Source organism: Mauremys reevesii, linkage group 1 (assembly GCF_016161935.1).
Source record: "Mauremys reevesii isolate NIE-2019 linkage group 1, ASM1616193v1, whole genome shotgun sequence".
Lineage (NCBI taxonomy): Eukaryota > Metazoa > Chordata > Testudines > Geoemydidae > Mauremys > Mauremys reevesii.
In genome coordinates, this window is record NC_052623.1 from 197,610,685 (window position 1) to 197,634,704 (window position 24,020).

Genomic DNA, 24,020 nt, shown 5'->3' on the forward strand with positions numbered 1-24,020 from the left:
TTCCTCACTCCCATCAAGAATTCAGAGAGGACTGGGATAATTGCTTTTTGTTTTTTAAAAGAAAGATTTATACATAGGTTCAGATCCAGAAATTAAGTTTAAATGCAAAAATATCAACAGGTTTAGCTACGTGAGAATGAGTTCAGTAACGAATGATACAACATAATTAGAATAAACAAAGCAGAAAAGCATCATATTTTGGTTTGCTTGAGATATACATAAGGTGCAACAATTTCTTCTCTAGAAGCATTTGTGGACATATGTCAATGGGTGAAAGTATTTGCTGGTATGCTGAAGTACATACCACAGCAATCCGATTTTCCAAAATGAAAGCAACTGAAAATAATAAAAATTAAAAAACAAAAACAAACCCAATACAGTAAAATGTTGGTCTGAAATTTTCTTGTGCTAGCAAATTTTGTTACCTGAAAATACTGCTACCCTTTCCAGTAGATTCAGGGAAAATTCTTGCTACTGAAATCAAGACATCACTCCGAGAACCAACAAAGGCAAGTGCCTAATGAACTATAAAGCTTTGCAGGATTTCTGCTACTCTCAGTGCCTAACTGCTTAAAAATTAAGCATATCTACAAAAAGGTTTTTAAGTATCTGAAAACAGTCATATCCAGTAAATTGACCCAACCCCAACCCCTCTCTAAGGAAAAGCAGATCAAGTAAGATATTGATTCACATAGAAAAAAGTAATTTTTTTTTCTTTTAAAAAAGGTACCATTAATATACAGAAATATCTTAAGGAACAATACTGAAATTCAAATTGAAGAATGATGGGGTGCTCTGGCAAAAATATATCTATTCTAGTGGGTTCTAGAGAAATAAGTTAGTACCATTGTCAAGGTGAACGGCCTGCACCATATAATATTTGGATTTCAGCTAATTATAATTTATAAAGTGGTCCAAAATGCCAACAGCCACCTCACCGTGACCCAACAGTTTTAAATGTTGACAGTTTTTCTGTTTTGTTAAAATAATTTAGAAAACGTTAATAAAGTTTTATTAAAAATATTGCCACATGCTACAATGGCATAATAGGGGGCTCTTTACCAGTCTTATTTCTACCTGAAGTTTAAAAAGCCTTTTAACTCTCTTATTACTATTAAAGTTTATTTCCTTTTTCTTCCCTTCCGCCAACATATCTTCCTCCAGCATCTTTGAGGGTGATATTTTACATGCATTTTAATCATATATTCCAAGCTATCTGCTTTTTATCAATACTTCATCATTTGTTACAACTTGTGTGGTATGTTGTATAGCATTTCCCAACATTTAAACTGAAGATTCTGCACTTATCTACAGCAACAAAAGGCTAAAATCTAGCAACCATTAATAGAGTTACTTTTCATATGGCTATTACATCAAATTAGAATTACAAATCCCTCCCCACCCCAAAAAAACACATCAATTCAGTCAAGTATAAATAAGAATGCCTGATAGAACCATGTAAACTCTCATTATTTAAAGACTTAATTCAAGAGCTTCAAACTCAACCTAATACTATCAAAACTTCAGCCAGTATGAAGAAGACTAATAGAAAGTTATTGCTGGGGTCCAATTTGGTAAATCTTTGTGCTATGACGCAAAACGTAGGGAAACATCTTGTGCTATGAAAGAAGTACCCTGTTGAATTTGTAGCTTCAGATTATTTCTAGTAATCATTTTGCATCTGTTGGTAGGAAACAACCACCTGGCTTATGAAATATTTTAAGTCAATATAGTGAAGATATAGTCCAAGTGATACACTTGGTGCTGGCTTTTGGGATGTATTTATGAGAGCAGAATACATAAAGAAAACAAAAGCAAGGACAGGAACTGGCAGGTGGATCTCTGCTTGATAGCCTAACTTTAGTCAAACATTATTCTTCAATCCTGGTTTACTTGCATACATCTTACCACTTTACCAACACAAACTATAACTGGCTCTTTTTATACAGTCTACAAAGCCAATTTAGATTGCGCATAGTAATTACAACAATTCCAGTGTCTGTCAAATGTAAAAGGTATGTATATCAGTGTGCATGTATACTGAAGTCATGTCTTCAAGGTTTTTAGAATAGTGAAGTAATACTAAGGTCACTTCTGAACAATGTATTTGTAGTACTTTTTTTGTTTACATGAGCATTTCACTCAGTCATTTAGACCTCCATGCAGAATAAAGGAACCCTCCAATGCATGAAAGACCAGTCCATAATCTGCAGTATTGTTCTTTCCCATATGCCACTCCTTTTTCTAATGCAAATCATTCTGGTTATTCAATGCTAAATTAAAAAAACGAACAAACAACAAAATCAACACAGCCTGTCAGAATTTTCGCTAGTAAACTCTACCACTGTGGTGGCAAATATAAAAGTGCAGAACATCTGGACCACATGGTTGAGCAAACACCGCTAACAATGGTACATCTGTCCATGCTGCCTTGAGTTCTCCAGAACAGGTTTTTAAATTCATTCTACAATATAAATGTAGGCATAACCTATTATATAAACCATCTTAGAACTTAAATCTTCATGTACAAAAATGACTAAGAATATCTAATAACTAGTGCAGTGCGTCAGTGTTTTTTTTTTTTTTTTGTATTTTTGTTTAGAATAACTAGGTATTATATGAAACTAGTTTCCATACCCTCTGGTTGATAGAAGAGATGCTGTGTGAGCTACTGTAAAGGCAGCCTTTTTCACACAAACCGCCTGTTTACTGTTTAAAAGCCTTCAATAGAAAGCAAGCTCCAGGATCATTCCATTCCTTTTCATTATTAGACAAATAACACCACCTTCCTAGATTCTGGGTTCCAATTGGAGGACTCGGCCCAAGTTGCTAACTTCTGGCTTCAAGTGAAATCTGGGCCACTCACAGCAATAAGCACTTGTTTGCAAGTCTATATTTTCCATCATATGGACTGACTAGCTTCCCTTGGTAAAGACAAGGCTAGGATATTAGGTAAAGCACAATGTTTTACAATAAGGTGGAGCTTCACTGGTCGGCGCAGGAAATAAGCACCGGAGCCTGAGACATTTCTTTTGGCTGTCCGTCACGTGGGAGAGGCGCTGCCCTCTGACTTCTACAAAAAAAAACAGAGAAAAACATCCATAATTATATGCAAAATGGTAGATTTTTGAGATTAGAAAGGATGAAACGTGTAGATGAAGTCATTTAATTGTCTTATTCTACAGATCCATAAACTGCTGCTGCTGTCGCACTAATACTTTAGCTATTTTGTGGCATGCTACAAGGAAATAGTCATGGAAAATGTCCTATGAAGCCAATGTGAAACAAATTTGAAGTCTTGATGGCATCTGAGTAGGCCACAGAAGCACAACAGAAAATACAGAGCTAAACAATATATTATAAGCACACAAGGGCAGCCGTTTATATTGTGACACAGCTGGAGACCTGAGAAACAAAAGAATATTGCTTACTCGTGGAAGAGACATAAACACACAAGGAGGCACATGCTGAAAATAAACACCTATGGATTTGAGTTAAAGCAATAAGGTGAAATACTCCCCTCATCCCATTCACACTTACTGCATTTCAGGGAGCAGTAAACAGCGCATTCAATGACTTGCGAGTGGCAAAGTATTTTGGTTCCTCTAGAATCAGCTGCCAACTTTTCATGGCCAACTCCAGCAAAACCTCCATGTTGTTGTTATATTTACGTTAGTTTGACATGATACCCTTGTACAGGACTTTGTAAAGACGAACTCCAAAAGAAGTCCATGTTCACCAGTATTATGTGCTGGCATTCAACATAAATTGTGGAAGCAGATGGACTTTGGAGATTTCATTTGTGGTTCATCTTTTAAATTTGCACAGACAGCCCATCTCTGCATTTTCACTACAAAAATAGTGACGACTTGTGAGGTTAATGTAACATATCAAATATATAGTAACAAGAGCTTTGGGCCCGTGTGACCAAGTGCAACCCTGTATTCATACCCCACATACTTGTGTAATAATCTTTGCACAAAATATGCCCTGTGAGGTACAATTTGAAAACTAGTAACTCACTGGTCAATACTATCATGGTGAAATGTGTGTAGCAACATTATATGTAGTTACGAGTTCCCCCCATATGAGGTTGGTAGCACATGTTCAAACCCACATAGCCCTGATTAGGGAGCAGGTCTAACTTACACAAAGGAGCATGTGTTTACCTCAAGTGACTATAAGTAGTAAACAGGGTCCTTGAGACAGCAAGAGGAAGACAAGGCAAATCTACATGTCAGCATACACAGGAGAGAAGAAAAGAGCATGGGAGCACCTTCACTCCCAGACTCCTGTCGCCTTCTTTACTGTTTGGATAGGCTTTGCTGTGAGAGGAAATCCTCAGAAGAATTCACTTCAAAGGGGGACTGGACTATAAAAATGAGGTGCAAAACCACACCAGGGAATCTCACTCTCTCTCTCATTCACCTAAGAAAAAGGATACTCCTGGGGGAATTCTGTGCCACTGCGTTCGCTAGGGTGACCAGATGTCCTGATTCTATAGGGACAGTCCCGATTTTTGGGTCTTTTTCTTATATAGGCTCCTATTACCCTCTTCCCCCCAACTCCATCCCGATTATTCACTCTTGCTGTCTGGTCACCGTAGCGTGCACACATAATTCAAGTGCGGTGCATAACCTTTTTCCCCTACAGAAAATAACTTCTACGCGGAAAGTTGGTGCAGTTCTGCCTTTTTCCCCACAAGAGGGCACTGTGGTGCTAGAACCGAGCAGCCGCTCCCCGAGAGCCCCAGATATCATAGGAAGAGAAAGGCTGCAGTGCCTTCTTCACAGCGCCTCTCAGTCCCGGTCAGGAGACATAGGATCTGGGGAGACAGACAGCATGGGGCATGTGGGGCTGCTGGGGGGGTCACAAACAGGGGTTCATAAGGGCTAGTTGCGGGGGACAGACTAGGGCAGGGGCTGAATGGGAGTGGAGGCAAAGGGCCATGGGGGAAGGAAGTGCAGGGCCTCATGTGGGAAGTGAGGTGACTGAGTGGATGCACAGAGACACATGGGGGAAGGGGGCCGCTATGTGGTGGCATAGAGACACAGGACAGGGGGAGGAGGTGCAGGGACACATGGGAATGGGGGGTGTAATGACACATGGGGGTGCAGGACACATAGGGATGGGGCAGATGTGCCTGCCTGAATAGGAGAGGCTAGAGGTCAGCCAGGGTCTGCATGGGGGAAGCTCCCTAAGAATCCCTCCCCGTGTCCCCTCTCCCAAAACCCTGTTCCATACATATCCAGCAACCCTCCAAGTTCACACCCAGGCTCCTTCCCAGCAATTACTTCCCTCTCCCTCAGCTCCTCTCTTACCCCTGACTCCCCCAAGCCTTTGCACTGCTTCTGAGGGGTGCGGAAAATAGGTTGCTGTATTGTAGTTTAAATGAATTATTACTCAGAGTTCTGTATTAATATGTCTAGTAAGGAACCTGTCAAAAAAAAATTCCAGAATCTTTTTTGTTGTCTGTATTGTTACTGCCATACTTCCTGACAGGTATTTTTAATAAATTGCCAAAATAATTGAAACTGGTGTGATTATATTGTGTTGTTTTGACAAATAAAATATGCAGATTTTTTCACATTTTAAAATATTCTGTGCAGAATTTTTAATATTTTGGTGCACAATTCCCCCCAGAGTAAAAGGAACCATCCTGATGGACTTTGGGAGGGGTTCTGACCAGAGAATTTGGTCAACTCTGTTGCAGGGAACATGTGGTAAGGATTTTACCTTGAACCAAGTCTAACCTGTTAAGTTTTAGTTACTAGAAAGCATTTTATCTTTATTTCTCGTCATCATTTCTGACTTTAACATCTTATACCTATACTCACTCACCTATTCTCTCTTTATCGTTAAATTTGTTTCATTCTTTAATCAAAACTAATCCAGTGTTGTGTTTAAACTGAATTGTCTGGTAATGCCAGAAAAAACTGTTGTACATTGACCCTAGGGTGACCAGACAGCAAATGTGAAAAATCAGAGGTCCAGGTTGGGAGCTATACCAGCAAAGCATTGCGAGGAACCCAAGGTTGCAGGGCAGGTAGTGACACAGACCCTCACTGGTCTTGATTGCACCCCAGACTGTGACAGCCTCGTTCTCCTTTTAAGTTACTTTACGCCACTCTGGGAGTGTTAAGGTGCCTTAAAGTGGGTGTAGGTGCAGATGTGTTTTGTGCCCATTCTAAGGCACCTTAACACTGCCAGCATAAAGGAGTATTGTATTTGTATTGAGTAATGACATATGCTAGCTAAAGGAAGGTTACTGATCTTATAACAACTGGAGTTCTTCAATATGTGGGAATGGGTATTCACTGTGGGTGCGCAGTGTGACTGCTATTTGCACTTCCTGATATGACTGTCCCTTGAGGAGCCAGATGTCTAAATAGGGTAATACATGATAGCATTAATGGCATACATGTGCTGCCACTACAGACTTGACCTTTGTAAAAACCCGCAGGGCTGTTGAAAGGACAAAATGGAGCACCTTGTATTGGAAATGGTCTCATCCCACCATAGAACGCAGGTATCTCCAGTGCGCTGGGTGGATAGCGTGTCTTAAATCAAAAACTGCAAACCAGTCACCTACATTCAGAGAGGGAATTATGACAGCCAGGGTAATCAGCCTGCATCCTGAGTGGTGGATGAAGACATTCAACTCCCTGAGGTTCAGGATGGGTCCACCCCTCCTCCTTTCTGGGCATTGGGAAGTATTTGGAATAAAAGCCCTTCCCCTTGTGTTGAGGAGCTACTGGCTCTATAGCTGGTAGGTGGATTAGGGAGTCTACCTCCTGCCTGAGAAGCCTCTCTTGAGAAGAATCCTTGCAGAGGAACGGCGAGGGAAGTTTTGGAAAAGGGGTAGAAAGGAACTCAATTGTGTTGAGGTGTTGTCTAAGACCCATTCGTCTGTAGTTAAGTGCTGCCACATTGGAAGAAAACAGGCCAGGCGGCCACCAAAGTGGGTGGGGAAGACTGGTTGTGGGCCCTTGATCGTCCCTCCAAATGACAGCTTGGTAGACAGCTGTGTCTGGAGAAGGAACAGTGGTGCAATGTGTCTTGCAGACTATACCATCTGGCACTTTCTCAGTGGCTCATAGGACTCCTGGGGATACAGCAGCTGTGGGCAGCTTAGAATATTTTCTGTGATATGCCGGGGTGTGTATTCCAAAGGAATGCAGGGTGGCACCCTAGTCTTTAAGTGAGTCAAGTGATTCATCAGTTCTTTCAGTGAAAAGGTTGTTGCCTTTGAAGGGGAGATCTACCACCGCCTGTACATCCTTTGGGAACCCCAATGCCTGCAACCAAGAAGCCTCTCTAGCAACCACTAAGATCGCCATGGAGTGAGAAGCTCTGTCTGCTGCAATCAGTGAAGCCTGAATGGAGTACCTGGCCTCTAGTTTTCCTTCATCTAGAATAGCTGGAATTGGGGCCTACGTTCCTGGAGTAATTTACTGATGAACTCCGAGAGATTGTTACAGTTAATAACGTCATATTTCGACTTGGGTTCCTGGTAGTTTGCAACATGGAAGAGTAGAGTGGTTGGAGAAAAGCTCTTTCTGCCAAAGAGATCTAGTCTCTTGTCATCCTTGCCCGTACCGTGGTGAAATGTATTTCACTCCATGACCACTTGGACAAGCAGGGAGTTTTGGGTTTGGTTGTGAGAACAAATATTCTGTGCCCACAGAGGAAACAAAATACTTCTTTTCAACCTTCTTTGGGGTAGGAGCACAAGTGGCTGGTGTAACTTCTTGATGATATATTTCAAGATTTACAAGTTGGTTCAGAAATGAGAGCTAACGCTGGAAGCTTCTTCGCCTTCATTTATCCTTTTGATTGAGTTTTCGCTCTCATGAGACCTTGGCTCGAAAAATAAAATGCTTTAATTATATCTTTGCAAGTCAAGGACTTGGACATTGTCACAGCTTCTTGACTGATGTATGCCATCTTAAATGTCTGAACCAGATTTCAGAGGCTGATATCAATTCCCAAGTTAAGGCACCGGTATTATTGGGAAAGAAGATATTTGATTATTTGCAAGTCACCTACTCTGAGGAATATGACCCTTAGCAAGAGTACAAAATGAGTCACTGTCCAAGCCAGACCCCTGCTTGGTTTCGAGATCCTACTAATGCATTCTCAAAACGGACATATTTGAAGAGATCTACGGATTTGAAGTGGAGAAAGGGCTCACAGTTATGGCGCAGGAGATGGATCTGGCTTATAAGGAGATGAAACAAAAGATCCTTCCAGTTATCACATGCCTGAAAGACCTCAACACAACAAAATGAGAAAACTTCACTTAAGCATTTCCTTTTTGCACAATGCAATCTTAACAGCTGGTGATGGAACGGACTCAGTCCAAGCACACGTTGAGAAGAATTTCTGAACAAATTTAGTTTGCATGAACTAATCAGACATTCATCTGGGCTCAAAAGGGGACTTTAAAATTTGTGGGCTGCCTTAATTAGCAAAGACAATCCCTGTAACTTCTACAATAGGAGAACAAATCTTTAGCTGGATGAAACTGGTTAAAAAGGTGCCGAGATCTACCTCGACTGGACTGTTTGTTCTTTCTTGCTTGTGAAACGGACATAGTTGACTCCTTGCACATAGAGAAAATAATGGAAAAGTGGAGTGCAATTAAATCACGGAAAATTTCCCTTGATTTCAAAACATTTAAAGTAATTATTACTTGCCTGTTTTGTTGCTTCACCATAGGCTGCAGGATTGCTGGTTTAGTTAGCTTGCAACCCTGACACTATTCAGTTACATTTTGGGAACTGTTTGGTAAATTTTTTAGACTTCACGTGCCCCCCGCCCCCAATTTGAGATCCTGATACCCCTGGTGCGCCAAATGTCATTCAAAAATCACCTCATTAATAGGGAGTGCCACTTTGGAGGGAGCCACTGACTACAGAACATTTAGGAGCTTGTGTATGGGATCCTGAACCTTTTTCAGTGGGATCTAAAAGGTTTTAGCAATCCTCTGGAAAAGTTCTTGTTACTGCCTGTAAGCATCTGGAGGGGTCGGGAAGGGGTCATCCCTTCATCCAGAGATGAAGATGATGCCATCAGCAGATCCAGTGGAGCTGGCTGCTCCAATTCCTCTGTAAAGTGTTCTGCTGGTCGTGATCTCTGTTGAGAGCAGAGCCCCGTGTGGTCAAAGTCTAGGAATCAATAGTAAGTGTCCCAAGCACTGCAGTATGGCCAATGGGCAGGATCATAGGGGTAGGGGCAGACCCCTTGGGGGGTGTCATCAGGTACGGGTCCATCAGATGTAAGGGTCTCTGGGATGCTTTAGAAACCCTATCTAGGCTGATGCTCAGCATGGGAACTTGTCAGAACTGGAGGTATTAGCTCCTGCTCTTCCTCAGAGTACGAGGTGTCTGACTGAAATGGCAAAGGCATCAATACCATGTGTCTTATGGCAGCTCTCCAAAGGCATACTCTGGTGGTTATGGAGCATCCCCAGCTCTGCTCATGGTCAGGACTGGTGAGTAATGGGTGGGGAGTGTAGTGACGTGTCAAACTCGCACCAGGTCCAGCAGGATCAGTGATTCCTGGTTTGTGTAAATTGTTACGTTCTTGAGAAGGGTGTACACCAAGGTATGGCAGGAGGAAAACTGGCCAGAATCCTTGGTATGGGATCTTTCAATGCAGCCTGAGATATGGTGTCATGTTGGTGGCAAATGGCGAGTGCTCTTGTATGTCCATATACACTTTTGTGACTGGTTTGGGGCCACTGGAAGCTCATGTTACTGTCAGTGCTGGCCTGTGTTCCCCATAAGCTCCAGGCACACCCACTCCAGGGCATGGAGTTTCACTTAGTCACGAGGAAAAGGGAGATGCCACCCTCTTCCTCAAGGACTTATGAGACAATTCTGTCTTCTTATGTGGGTGTTTCTCTCTACCCTCATTGTGTTTCCTCTTAGAGGCGTTGTTGGGCCTGCTTGAAGATGCTGGAGGGGCACTGGTGGGAGGTTCTGGTCGATGCAGCGGAGAGCCAGAGAATCCCAGATCAGACAAAAGCCTAATGAAGAGCTCCATCAGATGCCTGAACTCCTGGGACTGCCTGCTATGAGGGGGAAAGGATTGGCAGATGTCACATTTTGATGGCAGTAAAAGTAGCTCTCATGCAGGTCACTTACTGTAAGACCCAGTAGGCAAGTCTCGTCTCAGACTGTGAGCGGTAGAAAGGAACTGACGAGTCAGTCGGTCTGTGCCACCTCTTATGCCCACAGTTTGCAGCATGAGGAGGCACAGATATGGAATTTGGACACTGCTATGAAGAATATCTGGTCCTGAGTGTTCAGAGTACATGCACACCCACAGTGAATACCCATAAGAACCTGCACTCAAAAAAGATCTTAAGCTAGAGCTGATCAGAAGTGTTCAGATGAGAACACGGTGGCATTTTCCAGCCAGCTCTAATTTGAGAAGAGGACTTGTTTTCCATGGCCTCTGGGGCTCTGTAAAATTAGTTAGTAACTAAATATAGGCAACCAAACAAAACAGATTAAACACAGTAACCTTTCTGTGATGTTTTTCCTACAACTCCCAGGTATCCACAAAGTACTTTACATACAAAGAAAAGGGCGGCAGCAGATACTCATAGGACAACATGGGGTATAAGTCAGGGCAGAATCTGGCACACCAGATCCAAATCTGTATTTTGTCTTCCATTCTCCAGGTTTGTAAGAGGCATTTGCTTAGTTTCTGTTAGAAACGAGTTCCCAGGCATTGTTTCCACATGTGATTGGAAACTGAACAGCGATTTGTCCAACTACTGCTACATCTACATATCTGTTATTCAGCCCATAGGCAGGGGTGAAAGTGAGCTGGTATGGGCCGGTATGGTATACTGGTAAGAAGCCGTTATCGGCCTGTATGCAGCCCACAAGCGCCATGGCAGCGCTTTAATGTCCCTGCCCCTTTTGTCTCCCCTGCTGGCGGCCCTTTTAAATTTTTCCCCCGGGCCCTTTTAAATCGCCGTTGGAGCCCCGAGAGGCAGGGGCCAGGCAGCGCACATGGGCTGGCTGGGGGAGACTGGCCCCCGTACTGGTAAGAATTTATTATTACTTTCACCCCTGACCATAGGTAATGTGTTACTTGGCCATTGCTATTAGGGGAGAATAAATTGTGAACAAAATAAGAAAAAAAATGCCAACAAGTTGAAGTAGCCCAACATCACTTCAGAACAGGCACTGCAACAGTGGAAAAGGTGGGCAAGGAACTCTTGGACAAATAAAGGGAATGAATAAGACTGAACCAACTTGTCCTCCTTTTCTCCAGTGTAAATCGAGGCATTACCCTGGAGTCAGAGAAGTTTAATTTACACCACAGTAACTGAGAATAGAATTTGATTCAGCATCTCTCCTGGTCTCTCTTTGGTCTTTCATATTGCTCTACATGCAAGGAAGAGGAAGTTGTTTCACACCTTTGCTTTTGTTATTAATAGGGTGGTTTTCTGCAGGGCTGGGTGGAGAGACTAAGGATATCACTGTGTGAAAACTTTTCTTATGAGAAATGTCTTTTAAGAAGAAAATGACGTCTGCAGAAGATAGTTGATTGCAAAAAGACTTCAGAGACTTATCTGATTTTTGTTCTGTGTACGTGCGATTTTCCAAATCTCCTTGCAATAGTCAAATACACATCGCTAAATATTAAAACCAATGTTATTAACAAGGGGAATATTGGCCTGGCCCATGAGGTTGTCCATACTGTTTATAAAGATCAGCAGTTGGCAAGACTGTCAACGTCCTGACATGATTTCTTTGAGCAGATTTCTCATAAGAGTTCCTTGAGCACAGCTGGGAGCATGTCCCTCAGCCCCATTATGGATAGGGCCCTACCAAATTCACGGCCATGAAAAATGGGTCATGGCCCACGAAATGTGGTGTCTCCCTGTACGCTTTTACCCTATTCTATACAGATTCCACGGGGGAGACCAGCTTTTCTCAAATTGGGTGTCCTGCCCAAAAGGGAGTTGCAGGGGCGTCACAAGATTATTTTAGGGGTGTCACAGTATTGCCATCCTTACTTCTGGACTGCCTTCAGAGCTGGGTGGCCGGAGAGTGGCAGCTGTTGGCCAGGTGCCCAGCTCTGAAGGCAGCACCCTGCTAGCAGCAGCACAAAAATAAGCATAGCAATACGATACCATGCCCCCTTTACTTCTGTGCTGCTGCCTTCAGAGCTAGGTGGCCGGAGCGTGGCTGCTGTTGACTAAGGGCCCACCTCTGCAGGCAGCAGCGCAGAAGGAAGGGTGGCAATACCATACCATGCCATCCTTATTTCTGTGCTGCTGCTGGCGGCAACTCTGCCTTCAGAGCTTGGCTCCCGGCCTGCAGTCACTGCTCTCCAGCTGCCCAGCTCTGAAGGCAGCACCGCCACCTGCAGCAGTGCAGAAGTAAGGGTAGTAGTAACGCAACCCCCCTCCAATAATCTTGTGACCTCCCCCCCCCACACACACAACTCCTTTTTGGGTGAGGACCCCTACAATTACAACACTGTGAAATTTCAGATTTAAATAGCTGAAATCATGAAATTTATAATTTTAAAAATCTTCTGACAGTGAAATTGACCAAAATGGTTGGTGAATTTAGTAGGGCCTTACGGGACTAACATTCTCATATAGGCCCAGAATTCCCCACTTGCCTTCGGCACCTGGGAAGGACAGGGGGTCCACCTTTTAGACAGTAACCTGTGGCACCAAGAGAACCACAATGTGCCTGTGGCCTTTGACTGAGAGGAGACACTTCTGGCAGAAACCTCAGGCTAAGTCTGACCAGCTGCAGCTAATTTGTTCTTTTGACTCCTGTGCTGTCACTGTGTGGGAAGTGGAGGAAGGTCTTTTTGCCTTCACCACAGCTTCTACCAAATCTCACAGGGCAGAACTGTCGTACGTGGTGCAAAGCCTGGTTAATCTGGGCTGCTCCTCTCCGTGACAGCACAGAGTGTTCATATGTCTTGCAGACAAAAGCACTTGGATGTCCTCAGCACTGTCTGCTTCTGCCTTGCATTGCACAGTTGTGAGGGAACAAATGCCAAGCCTTCCTTGCTCCCGTCTCAGCAAGCCAGCGTTGCTCGCTGTGGTTCTCTTGGTGTATTATTAAAAGGCAATATCACTGGTAATTAAGCCAGTGAGCATTTCACCCTTCTAAAACAGGGCAGTGCTATAAACTAAGCGGTCAAAAGAGAAGCAGCGGTGGAAAAAATGACAAAACCAATTGACTCAGGTGTTAAATCTTTCACATGCATTCTGTGTAAGAGGGCCGTAATGCAGAATCCTGTCAGACAACGCAGAAATGCAGCATACACTGACCTGTGTACATTTTCCATTGCTGCTACTTCTGCTAGAGCAGCTAAGCTAAAGAATGCAGACACAGCTGGCATGCCTGGCGTAATACTATGAGTGTCCTCTGCTTCTGTGCTTCTAGAACATTCGTCGTTGCAATCGGTCTCCGCACTTGATGTTTTTTGGAGACTACTCTGTGGTAGCTCCTTTGGTTTTTCCTCTACAAGGAAAGAAAGAAAGTGAAACTTGCAGGCAGTGGGGCATAAAAGTCAGCTACAGCTGTGTACTGAACAGTGCTTAGTATAGAGGTGTTAACATGCATTTTTCCATCATTAATTGAGACTTCATCATCTGCAATCCAAGTTTACTACTGGGGCTCTCTGCCTCCCTCTAATGACTGGATGACATAGAAGTTTATGCTATGCACTGTGATCTAACACATTTGGATATTTTCGCTCAGGCAGTGGATGCTCATGCTTTTAAATCCAGCAGTCCCGAGTTCAATCCCCACTGCTGATGACCTACCTAGGGACATCCCATTACCCCTGTCTTTATATACACTACAGGGCCCAATTTCACATCCATTAACTGCACCCGCTGTGCAGGCACAGTACCTTTGCTTTGCTGGACTGGGAGCATGTTACCTTAGGAGAGATAAACTCTGTTCCAGCACTCTCTCTGTGTGCCTCTCCCATTCCTCAGACAGAAGTTTAGAGACAGATTTTTTTTTGACATCTAAATTTTTTATCCAACAGTAAATTGCCTATTTGAAGCTTACTGAGTCCCTAGATGGTATGACCCAATTGGTACCTGTTTTTACAGAATTATTTTTCCAGTACAGGCTTACGACCGCTTCCCTATTAGGGGTATGTTTCCCTACTATTTTACTTAGACCTCAGAACCACTCTCAATAATCTAGATTTATCATAAATTTAGACTCCTGTTTCCTTACCCTGAGCCTCTCCTGCTGGTGACACTCGGCCATCTGCTGTCCGAACGAGATGTGTGATCTTAGTTTTCCTCGCTTTCCTCTTTTGGCTACCAACCAAGGGTTCATGCAGCAGTGCTGGCTCTGGAGTATTTGGGACAGATACAGAAGTTTTATTCTTCCGTGCAGGCTCACTGGGGTTTTTGTCTTCTGCAAGTATGGCTGAAATGGGACAAGTCAGTTACAATTACAGGTCAAACATAAAACACTAGAATTGCTAACTATATGCACATTCATATCTGTCTGTACTTGACACTTACAATACTCACTAATGGGACTGCATGAAATTTGCAGGGCTCGAGTCATGGAAGTGTTTGTGAGCTGCACCCCGTGTTTTGGGTTTGCAAGGAATAGTATTGGACCAGTTCTTGCAGGTTTCTCTGAGGTTCAAGTTTCTATTGTTTTAAAAAGATCTACCGAGTACAAACTGAGACAGACTGACAATATCCTGGACACACCTTGTGGAATTAAGAGAAACTTTATTGAATTAAGGCTAATACCTTTGGGGTCCATTATATTAAAAACATAATGGTGCATATTATTGGGGAACTGTACGCAACTCCTCTAGGAGGGGGACCCTAATTTAATTCCTCTGATTTTCAGTCCTTTAAAGCCATCCCCTGAAGGGGTTGGCATATACTAGTTCAAAGTGGATTCTCCAGGGGCCAAGAGACAGAAAAAGGATTTTTGGATAAATAGCCTGGTTTTAAACAGGCTCAAGGCCTTCCTCCTGATCCAGAAAATGGCCAAACCCCACGGTCCATGGCAGGCCCCAGTCCTTAGGGTAGGGTTGGAAAGACTGGGCTTATGGAGGACTCATAAAACTGTGAGCTGAAGTTGTAATGAACTTGACACCAGAAGGAAATTCTTTGGGTGGGGTTCTGAAGGACTGCTCCTGCCAGAATCTATGTTAGTGTTGGGGGTTAACTCTGGTAAGCTTATTGGCATGCATGAGGGTCCCTTTTATTGTTCTCTGTAGTGCTTTTAGCTTAAGAATTAAATAGGCTTGCATAAGAAGTGCTGTGTGGCACTTTATAAGAGAAAGTTACTTATCTTAAAATAACTGTTCTTTGAGACGTGTGGTTCCCTACCTGTATTCCACTGCAGGTATGTAAGTGTGCCATGCCTGGAGCTGGAGATTTTGAAAGCAGCATCCATTGGCCCGCACATGCACCCTGGCTCACCTTGTGCCTCAAACGCAGGGGATAAAGGGTGAGGTGGACTGACCACCCCTCCGGTTCCTTCTCTATCATGAATCAGAGAAGATCTAAAGCACAGGGGAAGGAGAGGAGGGGTAGTGGAATACAGAGAGGGATCACGCATCTCGTAGAACCTCCAGTTACTATAAGGCAAGTAACCTTCTCTTCTTTGAGTGCTGGTCCCTATGCGAATTCCACTTTGGGCGATCGACAAGTAGTACTCAAAGAGGAGGAGCATGTGAGGTTGTAGTTGGCAGAGCCAAACTAAGGACTGCCATTCCAAAAGATGCTGAGGAGTCCTGTACCAAGGCATGGTGTCTCACAAATGTGTGGATGGTGCTCCTCGTAGATGCCTTGCAGATATCAAGTAAAGGCACCTCTTGATGCGATTCCATAGATGTTGCTTGCTCTTACCGCAAGAGGAGGAGGAAAGATTAGACAGCTGATAGCAGAGCAAAATAAAGCCAAAGATTCCTTTTGCAATTCTTTGAGAGGATATAGCCTGACCCTAAACTATGGCAACAAATAGTTTAGGAGACCTTCTGACTGGTTTTGTTCTCTGCAGGTAAAAGGCCAAGGCTCACTGAACATTGAGGAGGTAGAGCCTCCTTTCTACTGGGGATGCGTGTAGTTTTGGGAAGTAAGTGAACTGGAGTGAGAGGGGTCCTGTCCACCCAAACCACCAGAGCCACTGTAGAAACAGTCAGTGCTACAGCTGTTGAAGACAAAGATGGTATCATGGGTAACCAATGCTCTTGGTGAATGGTCTTCGCCAGTGTCAGGGGATCCCGGCGTTTGTGTTTGGGGGTACCAGAGGCACTGGTACCACTGAATCAGATCTGGTGCCAATGGAGTTCTAGACTTGTGGGCTTTCTTGTCATGCCTCTGAAACCTAGGTTGTACTAAGTTCTCTTGGGCTGAACTTATAGACTTGCTCAGTTTAGGCAGGGCTGGATCCTACATCTCCAAAGTGGATTTGGATGAAGACTTAGTCTCTTGCTTATGAGAATGCCCCCTGCTCTCCAGATAAGACCTCACAGAGGAAACTGTGGTGGCAGACTCTCTTGCTCCTGAGTCGGACCTCCTGGCAGGAGGCGCATTCCTTGCTGAGTTAGGCTGATGTATGGGAGTGGAGGGGGGAAGAGGGTGTACCCAGGCCTGGGTCTGATTGCGGCCTCATGGGCTTTTCCAGTAGGTGCTTCCTAAAGCTAAGTTCTTGCCCTTCCTGGGTATGGTTGGGGAATGAATGGGAGATTCTGCATCTTGCCACGATGTAGGCTTCTTTGATGCAGTACAAGCTGACTGAGAAGGTGTGCGGGCAGGAAGCATTAATTTTGAAGCCTGGAGTCCTAGGCAAAAGTCCAGTATCCAACTAAGGAGCCAGTGGGATGGCAGCGGGGAGGAGGGGGAGTGGCGGCAGAAGGGGGCCTCTCCAGGTCTGGGAGACTAACTACTCATAAAAAACTAAAACTATCAGATTAAAAAAATACCTATTTACAGATCTCTAAATATATTCTCAGATAAAGGAGAAAGCTGAAGCTTTGGAAACTAGAGGTTCTGACCCAGACCACGCGGCGGTGAGAAGGAACTGGAGAAGTGGTTGGGTCCTTTGTCTCCTCGGTCAGAGGCACGAGGTGAGCCAGGGCGTATGTGTGGACCAACAGACACTGCTTTCAAAATTCTCTGGCTCCAGGCACATGGCGTGCGCATGTCTACCCACCCCGGAATACACACAGTGACCAGCACTCGCAGAACAATTACTCTGGTATTAGTCTCTGCCTAAGCAGACCTGCTTACTCTCTCTTCAGAGTCTCTTACTGTATATTCAGGGCGGGGACTGTGCTGCCTGAAATACCCTGGTCAGAAGGGAGTGAGAGGTGCATTTCCACTCAAGAGAGGTGACGGCCAGGGCAACTTGAAGCCTAGGGGGCCTTTGCTAGACTGAACTGTGACACAAACAGTGGGTGAAATCCTGCCACCACTGATATAAATGAAAACAGGATTTCACCCAGTATGTAAAAGACCCTAGAAAAGGAGTGGCTAAGTGGTGGTCAGAGGACTAAATGCAGCCCAAGGAATTATAAAAAGCAGCCCACTGCTGTGCTCATCTTAAAACAAAGGAACGTGGGTACCTGGACTCTGTAGACACAAATGTGTTACACTACTGGGCTCCTGGAAAGTCACCAATGTACTCACCGCCCCCCCCGCCACAACTCCTTTGTTTAGCAAAGTATGGAAACTTCTTGCTGTATAAGAAGCAAAGAGTCTTGTGGCATCTTATAGACTAACAGACGTTTTGGAGCATGAGCTTTCGTGGGTGAATACCCACTTCGTCGGATGCATGTAGTGGAAATTCCTCATGCTCCAAAACGTCTGTTAGTCTATAAGGTGCCATAAGACTCTTTGCTGCTTTTACAGATCCAGACTAACACGGCTACCCCTCTGATTCTTGCTGTATGAGGACTACTTTGTGAGTTGTAGTCTGCTGTAGAAGTAATACAACATAATACTTACCACTCAGAGTGCTTTTTATCTTCAGAGTGAGTTACAAGCACCAACTAATCACCTCTGTGAGCTGGCTAAGGATAATCCCCACTTTACAGATAGGGAAATTGGAGGCAAAGATAAATTAAATGACTTCCATAAAGTGAGAGTAAGGGAGTGAAAGCCACAATTATAATGCTGGAGTTCCCGACTCACTCACGTTCTCAATCCACTCTCCACACCTACCCTTTGCTGTCTACCCTAATAGATAATATTGTTGCCTTTTAAAAATAGTAAATACACAAATAAGGCAATGGTTAAAAGGAAGAAAAAAACCAAGACAGGTTAAAAGGTGAACACTTAAAAAAGAAATCAGACAAGGAATAAAATATTGTGATAGAAATAGTGTCTACCTAAATACAGACTGTCTACATTACAATGGCTACCGCAGCACAGTTATGGTACTGCAGCTGTGCCTCTGTATGAGTTGTAATGTAGACACTTTCTACATAGACAGAAGGGGATTTTCCATCTATGTACTTAAGCCACCTCTCTGAGAGGTGGTAGCTAGGTTGACGTCAGAATTCTTCCGTTGACCTAGCTACATCTACAGTGGGGGTTAACTTAACAATATCACACAGGGCGCAATATTTTTCACTGCCCTGAGCAATGTAGCTAGGTCAATCTAGCTACAACCAGTTTTTGTCTTTAAGTGGGAGATATCTCTATTTTTCTTTTATAATCTGAGGGTGTGTATACTGTATGCATGTGTGCATTAGCACTTCAAGACCTCAGGGGGAAGTGCCAAGAAATAATCTCCAGATTTAATTCACCCTAAAATATGGTCTCCTAAAAATAATTCAGTCTGCGTGCATGCTTCTAGTTTGGTAAAAGCATATAGAGGCTCTCAGCTATCTCTTCTGCTTATCAGATGCTGCTAGCCTCCATGCATCAGAAGTGTGGTGTTAAACTCTGGGCAGGAGACGAGGGAAGAGCAGGAAGCAGACCAACCACTACATGCAACAGTGAAATCTAGTGAATTTAGTAAATTTAGATTTAGTGAAATCTAAAGAAGAAGTCCCACCTGAGTCTGAAGACTCCACTTAAAAGAGTAACAATAATTTGGCTTTAATATTTAGATCAAGGGTTCTCGAACTTCATTGCACCGCGACCCTCTTCTGACAATAAAAATTACTACATGACCCCAGGATGGGGGAGTGAAGCCTGAGCCCACCTGAGCCCCACTGCCCCAGGCGGGAGGAGGAGGGAGCCAAAGCTGAAGCCCAAGGGCTTCACCCCCAGGCAGGGGGCCTGTAACCTGAGTCCCAACACACAGGGCTTCAACTTCGGGTGGTGGGGCTCGGCTTTGGCCCCAGGCAGTCTAAGCCAGCCTTGGCGACCCCATTAAAATGTTTGAGAACTGCTGACTTAGATATTCAACCAGATAAACAGATTATACTGCCCTGGGCAAAATCATAACCAGGGTTTATAACAGACTCCAAAGGCTTGAGAGCCCAAGTTGAAAGATCCACACAGCTATTTTTAATGCGCTAGCTCGCGCTCCACTAACACAAGTTTGCCTACTTGGGCTGGGAGGCTTGCTCCCAACTGCAGTGCAGACATACCCTGAATGGACAGCCTCCTCTTTAGATGTCCTATTCTGGGCTTGATAAGGACTGATTATGTGTTACTCTGATGATTTAGTTGTAATTCAAAAGTGTAGCTAACACTTGGATTTGGTGACTTGATCTTAATTTGACCTTATTCTGACAATTGTATTGTTTAATCCTTAGTTTAGAGGAGTTTGTAGTGGTTTAATCTGAACAATAATGTTTTCTTGATTTTATTTTTGATTGTTAGCTTGAATAAAATGTATAAAAATGTATAAAAATGTACCGAGTCATATTGCTTTCAAACAATTTGGATCAGAACCACTGAGAATCCATCCCTTGAAAGTAACACTTCAGTTCTCACAATACAAAATAATAAAAAATCCAAGAACTAAAAAAGTAAAAACCCAGAAAAGAGAAATAGGCAATGGTTATAACAGAAGAAGAACCAGAAAGAGGTTAAAAGCCATAAGGAAATAGGCAAAGGTGAAGGTCAAACAAAAGAGAGTAAAACATTCTTAGGTGTGGGCTTAATAAACTATGCAAAGTTTAGCCACAAGGCTAAGTACATGGTTCTCTCCTCATACAGTTCAATATGAATCTGAGCAGGTAAACATAAAGTGATCCATCCCCTGTCGCGCATTCCCAGCTTCTGGCAAAGAGAGGCTAGGGAACCATCCCTGCCCAGCCTGACTAATAGTCATTGATGGACCTTTCCTCCGTGAACTTATCGAGCTCTTTTTTGAACGCTGTCATAGTCTTGGCCTTCACAACATCCTCTTGCAAAGAGTTCCACAGGTTGACTGTGCATTGTGTGAAGAAATACTTCCTTTTGTTTGTTTTAAACCTGCTGCCTATTAATTTCATTGGCTAACCCCTACTACTTGTGTTATCAGAAGGAGTAAATAACACTTCCTTATTTACTTTCTCCACACCAGTCATGATTTTATAGACCTATATCATATCCCCCCTTAGTCATCTCTTTTCTAAGTTGAAAAGTTCCAGTCTTATTAAATCTCCTCATATGGAAGCTATTCCATAACACTAATAGTTTTTGTTGCCATTTTCTGTACCTTTCCCAATTCCAATATATCTTTTTTGAGATGGGGCGACCACATCTGCATGCAGTATTCAAGATGTGGGTGTACCATGGATTTATATACTAGAATTATGGTATTTTCTCTTATCATCTATCCCTTTCCTAATGATTCCCAACATTCTGTTTGCTTTTTTGGCTGCTGCTGCTGCACTTTGAATGGATGTTTTCAGAGAACTGTCCACAATGACACCAAGATCTTTCTTGAGTGGTAACAGCTAATTTAGACCCCATCATTTTATATGTATAGCTGGGATTATGTTTTCCAATGTGCATTACTTTGCATTTATCAACACTAAATTTCATCTGCCATTTTGTTGCCCAGCTCTACCCCCTTTCAAGTGCAGTGGTTGGGAGTAATCCCTACCTTCCCCACAAGTACCCTCTTTACGGCTCACCTCTGCCACTGTGCCTACAAAGCACAGCTGGCTGATAGTGGCTAGGAAGGTGATGAGGTGGTATCCTCCCATTCTCACTCCCAATTACTTAGTACCACTGTTTTATTGGAATTAAAAAAGAAATCTTTCACATCCAATGAAATAGCTTGTATTAGCACTACTATGCTTAGCTAATAGCAACATGACGATGAAACAAAATCCAAATCCAAATAAGTGCCCAGTGTAAACAGGGTCCATACATCCCACTATCCTGAAGCTGCAGAATTCACCATGGAATTTATCCTTGCTGAAGAAGTGTGCTCCAGGATCAACACTTGCATCTCCCACTCCAAGCAGAATCTCCCCGTGGCCATGTGGGGTGGGGAGGAGCAAGAGGTTCTCTGGGAGTGGGGCACAAAGGAAGTGGGGTCCTGCAGGACCTACTGCCATAATATCAGGAGCAGGATAAAAGCAGAATGGGTATTTTGTATATTTATATATGATATACTATAAAAAAAAAAAAAGTCCTTCCGTGTTGCAAACAACACGAATGCCCTGGCCAGCAGCTGCTGCTCTCTGGCCACCCAGCTCTGAAGGCAGTGCCGCTGCCAGCACTGCCACAGTTACTTCTGCGCTGCTGCTGGCGGTGGTGCTGCCTTCAGAGTTGGGTGGCCGGGGAGACCATGTTGTCTGCAGCACAGGAGGACTATTTTTAAAATCCCATTCCCGTCTCACAATACCCACTCCAACTGCTTGTGCATTGTTTGTTGAATTTTTATCCTGCTCCCACTATTATGGCAGCGGGATCTCAGTTCTGCTATGAGGTAGAAGGGTAGGCATGACAAATTCCATGAAGGGTAAGGGGGGGCACGACTGGAAAAGTTTGCACACCACTGCTATAGAGAGAAACTCCACCTGGTAGAGGACCAGAAGCAGCCAATGCAGGAACCTTCCAACTTCTGGACACTCCAGTAGTATGTTCTCTGACTTTCACTGTCCTGTGCTGATTGGTTGTTTGTGCCAACCCTTCTGCACCCTCCTCGGAGTCTCTTCTCCTCAGCTTCATTCTACACTTGTTCCTCTTATTCCTTTTCCTTCCGTTTGCTTTCCAGTTAGCTGATCCCCTTCTAAGTAACCAACCCTTCACCTCAAAATAAAATAAATGGAATCAACAAAACATTTGCTGCCCTTCCATTGTTCACTCTGCTTGTGTCCTACTCCCACCCCCGACCTTGTATCCATCCTATTTACACAATGCTGTCTCATTGTTTTCTTGTACTCCCGTCTGTAGATATATGCTTTTTTCTTGTCTTTTATTTAGACAGTGAGCTCTGTGGGGGCAGGGACTGTCTTTTTATTCTGTGTTTGTATAGCACCTAGCACAACGGGGTTCCGGTCTATGGTGCTCCCAGGCGGTACTGCACGACAACAAAACAACAACTATTACATAAACACACACTTTTCTAGCTCTCATGGTTGCCAAGAAAACATTGAAAACATGAACGAAGGGTAAAATGAAGCAGCATTTTCCACTGAGAGGTGTAAACTGCCCCATTCATTTAAATCTAAAACCTAAAGGCAAGTGTTTACATTTCAGTACGGTTAACTCTTTCACGGCTTATTATTTTTTAGCAGAAACATCCAGCTAAAGGTCATATCCCACAATCATAAACTATCTCCCATGCCTCCCCAGTGGCCAAAAGCCCCACCTGCCCTGATCCACTTATCAAAACACCCAGTTTCCCCCATTTCCATTTTTTTATGCAGTTGTGTTTGTCAATACAAAAAATCTGTGACACAGAAAACGAGGCCAGCACAAATTAACAACATTTCATACCAAATTAAACACAAGGGGAAATTACTCATTATAATATTTGATTATTTACATTAAAAAAATAAGAGCTTTTTAATTGAAGCTGCTACAGATTTTCCATTTTGCTACACCAGAACGATGCAGAATCCAGGGTCTTGCTGAAAAAAATTAGGCCCAGCTTGCCTAGGAATGCATGGAGCCTTTACTATTAAGGACTGGATAGAATGGGTGAGATGGCATCATTTTATCCCAGGGCTATAACTACACGGAATTTTTGCTTAAAATTTCTCACTACTGCAATAGTACCAGTGCACTTCCACTGGACAAGGTGCCAGATTTTTAAGAATTGTCTATTCCTGCACAGAGCATGACTAGGAGACACTGTTAAAAATGCCAATGGTTGCCAGAGCCCTGTCTACACTAGAACTCCCACCAGTAGAACTGGTGATACTACAATGCCAGGACATTTTAAAAAGCAGCTCAGCGTAGACTGGGCTAAGAGCGTGCCCATAATCATACAACATTCAGACATCAGTTATTTGCTCCCTGCCTGTACTGCTCTTGTGTGTTTCTTTGCTCAAACTATTTCCATTTCTGCTGGGATTCCAATATTTCTGGATAGAAACATAAGAAAAGACTAAGTTTGCTGAGCTGTTCATCCAAAGATCTCCAAAAGACTTTACACAAGGTGGGTAAAGTTCTTTCTTATTTTGCACATAAGGAAGTTGAGGCACACAGAGTCAGAATGACTTGGCTAAAGTCACACAGTGAGCCAATGGCTGAGTTGGAAATAGAGGATAAAATTTTCAAAAGTGTCTAAGTGATTTAGTCGCCTAAGTTCCATTTGCAAAAGTGACTTAGGCACTCAGGGCCAGATTTACAAAGGTATTTAGGTGATTGAAGCTACAAATAGGTGCCTAGTGGGATTTTCAGATGAATTCCATGGGCGTTACGCACTTAGTGCTTCTGTAAATCCCACTAGGCACCTATCTCCATCTTGGGTACCTAAATACCTTTGTAAATCTGGCCCTTAAAGGTCTGAGTTTCATTGAAAGTCAATGGGATTTAGAATCCGAAATGCCCCCCTCGCTTCTGAAAATCTGACCCAGAATCCAGATCCCCTTAATCCCAGTCCTGAATTCTAATCAGTAGATGA

At 43.5% G+C, this 24,020-nt stretch overlaps 1 protein-coding gene across 10 annotated transcripts in view; it reads right to left on the reverse strand.

Moving 5' to 3' along the window:
- Positions 1-2,876: 2,876 nt before the first annotated feature.
- Positions 2,877-24,020, reverse strand: part of BBX (BBX high mobility group box domain containing) — a 198,743-nt gene continuing 177,599 nt past the window's right edge. For 8 of the 10 annotated variants that reach the window (XM_039484007.1, XM_039483983.1, XM_039483998.1 and 5 more), the window contains 3 exons: positions 14,250-14,369; positions 13,325-13,517; positions 2,877-3,073 (listed from right to left, as the gene is read on the reverse strand). In XM_039484007.1, coding sequence (XP_039339941.1) covers positions 2,986-3,073; positions 13,325-13,517; positions 14,250-14,369 — 401 coding nt within the window. In that variant the 3' untranslated portion in view covers positions 2,877-2,985. Of the gene's footprint in view, positions 3,074-13,324; positions 13,518-14,249; positions 14,448-24,020 lie in introns of all 10 variants that reach the window. The other 2 variants (XM_039484056.1, XM_039483990.1) reach the window with 1 other exon arrangement.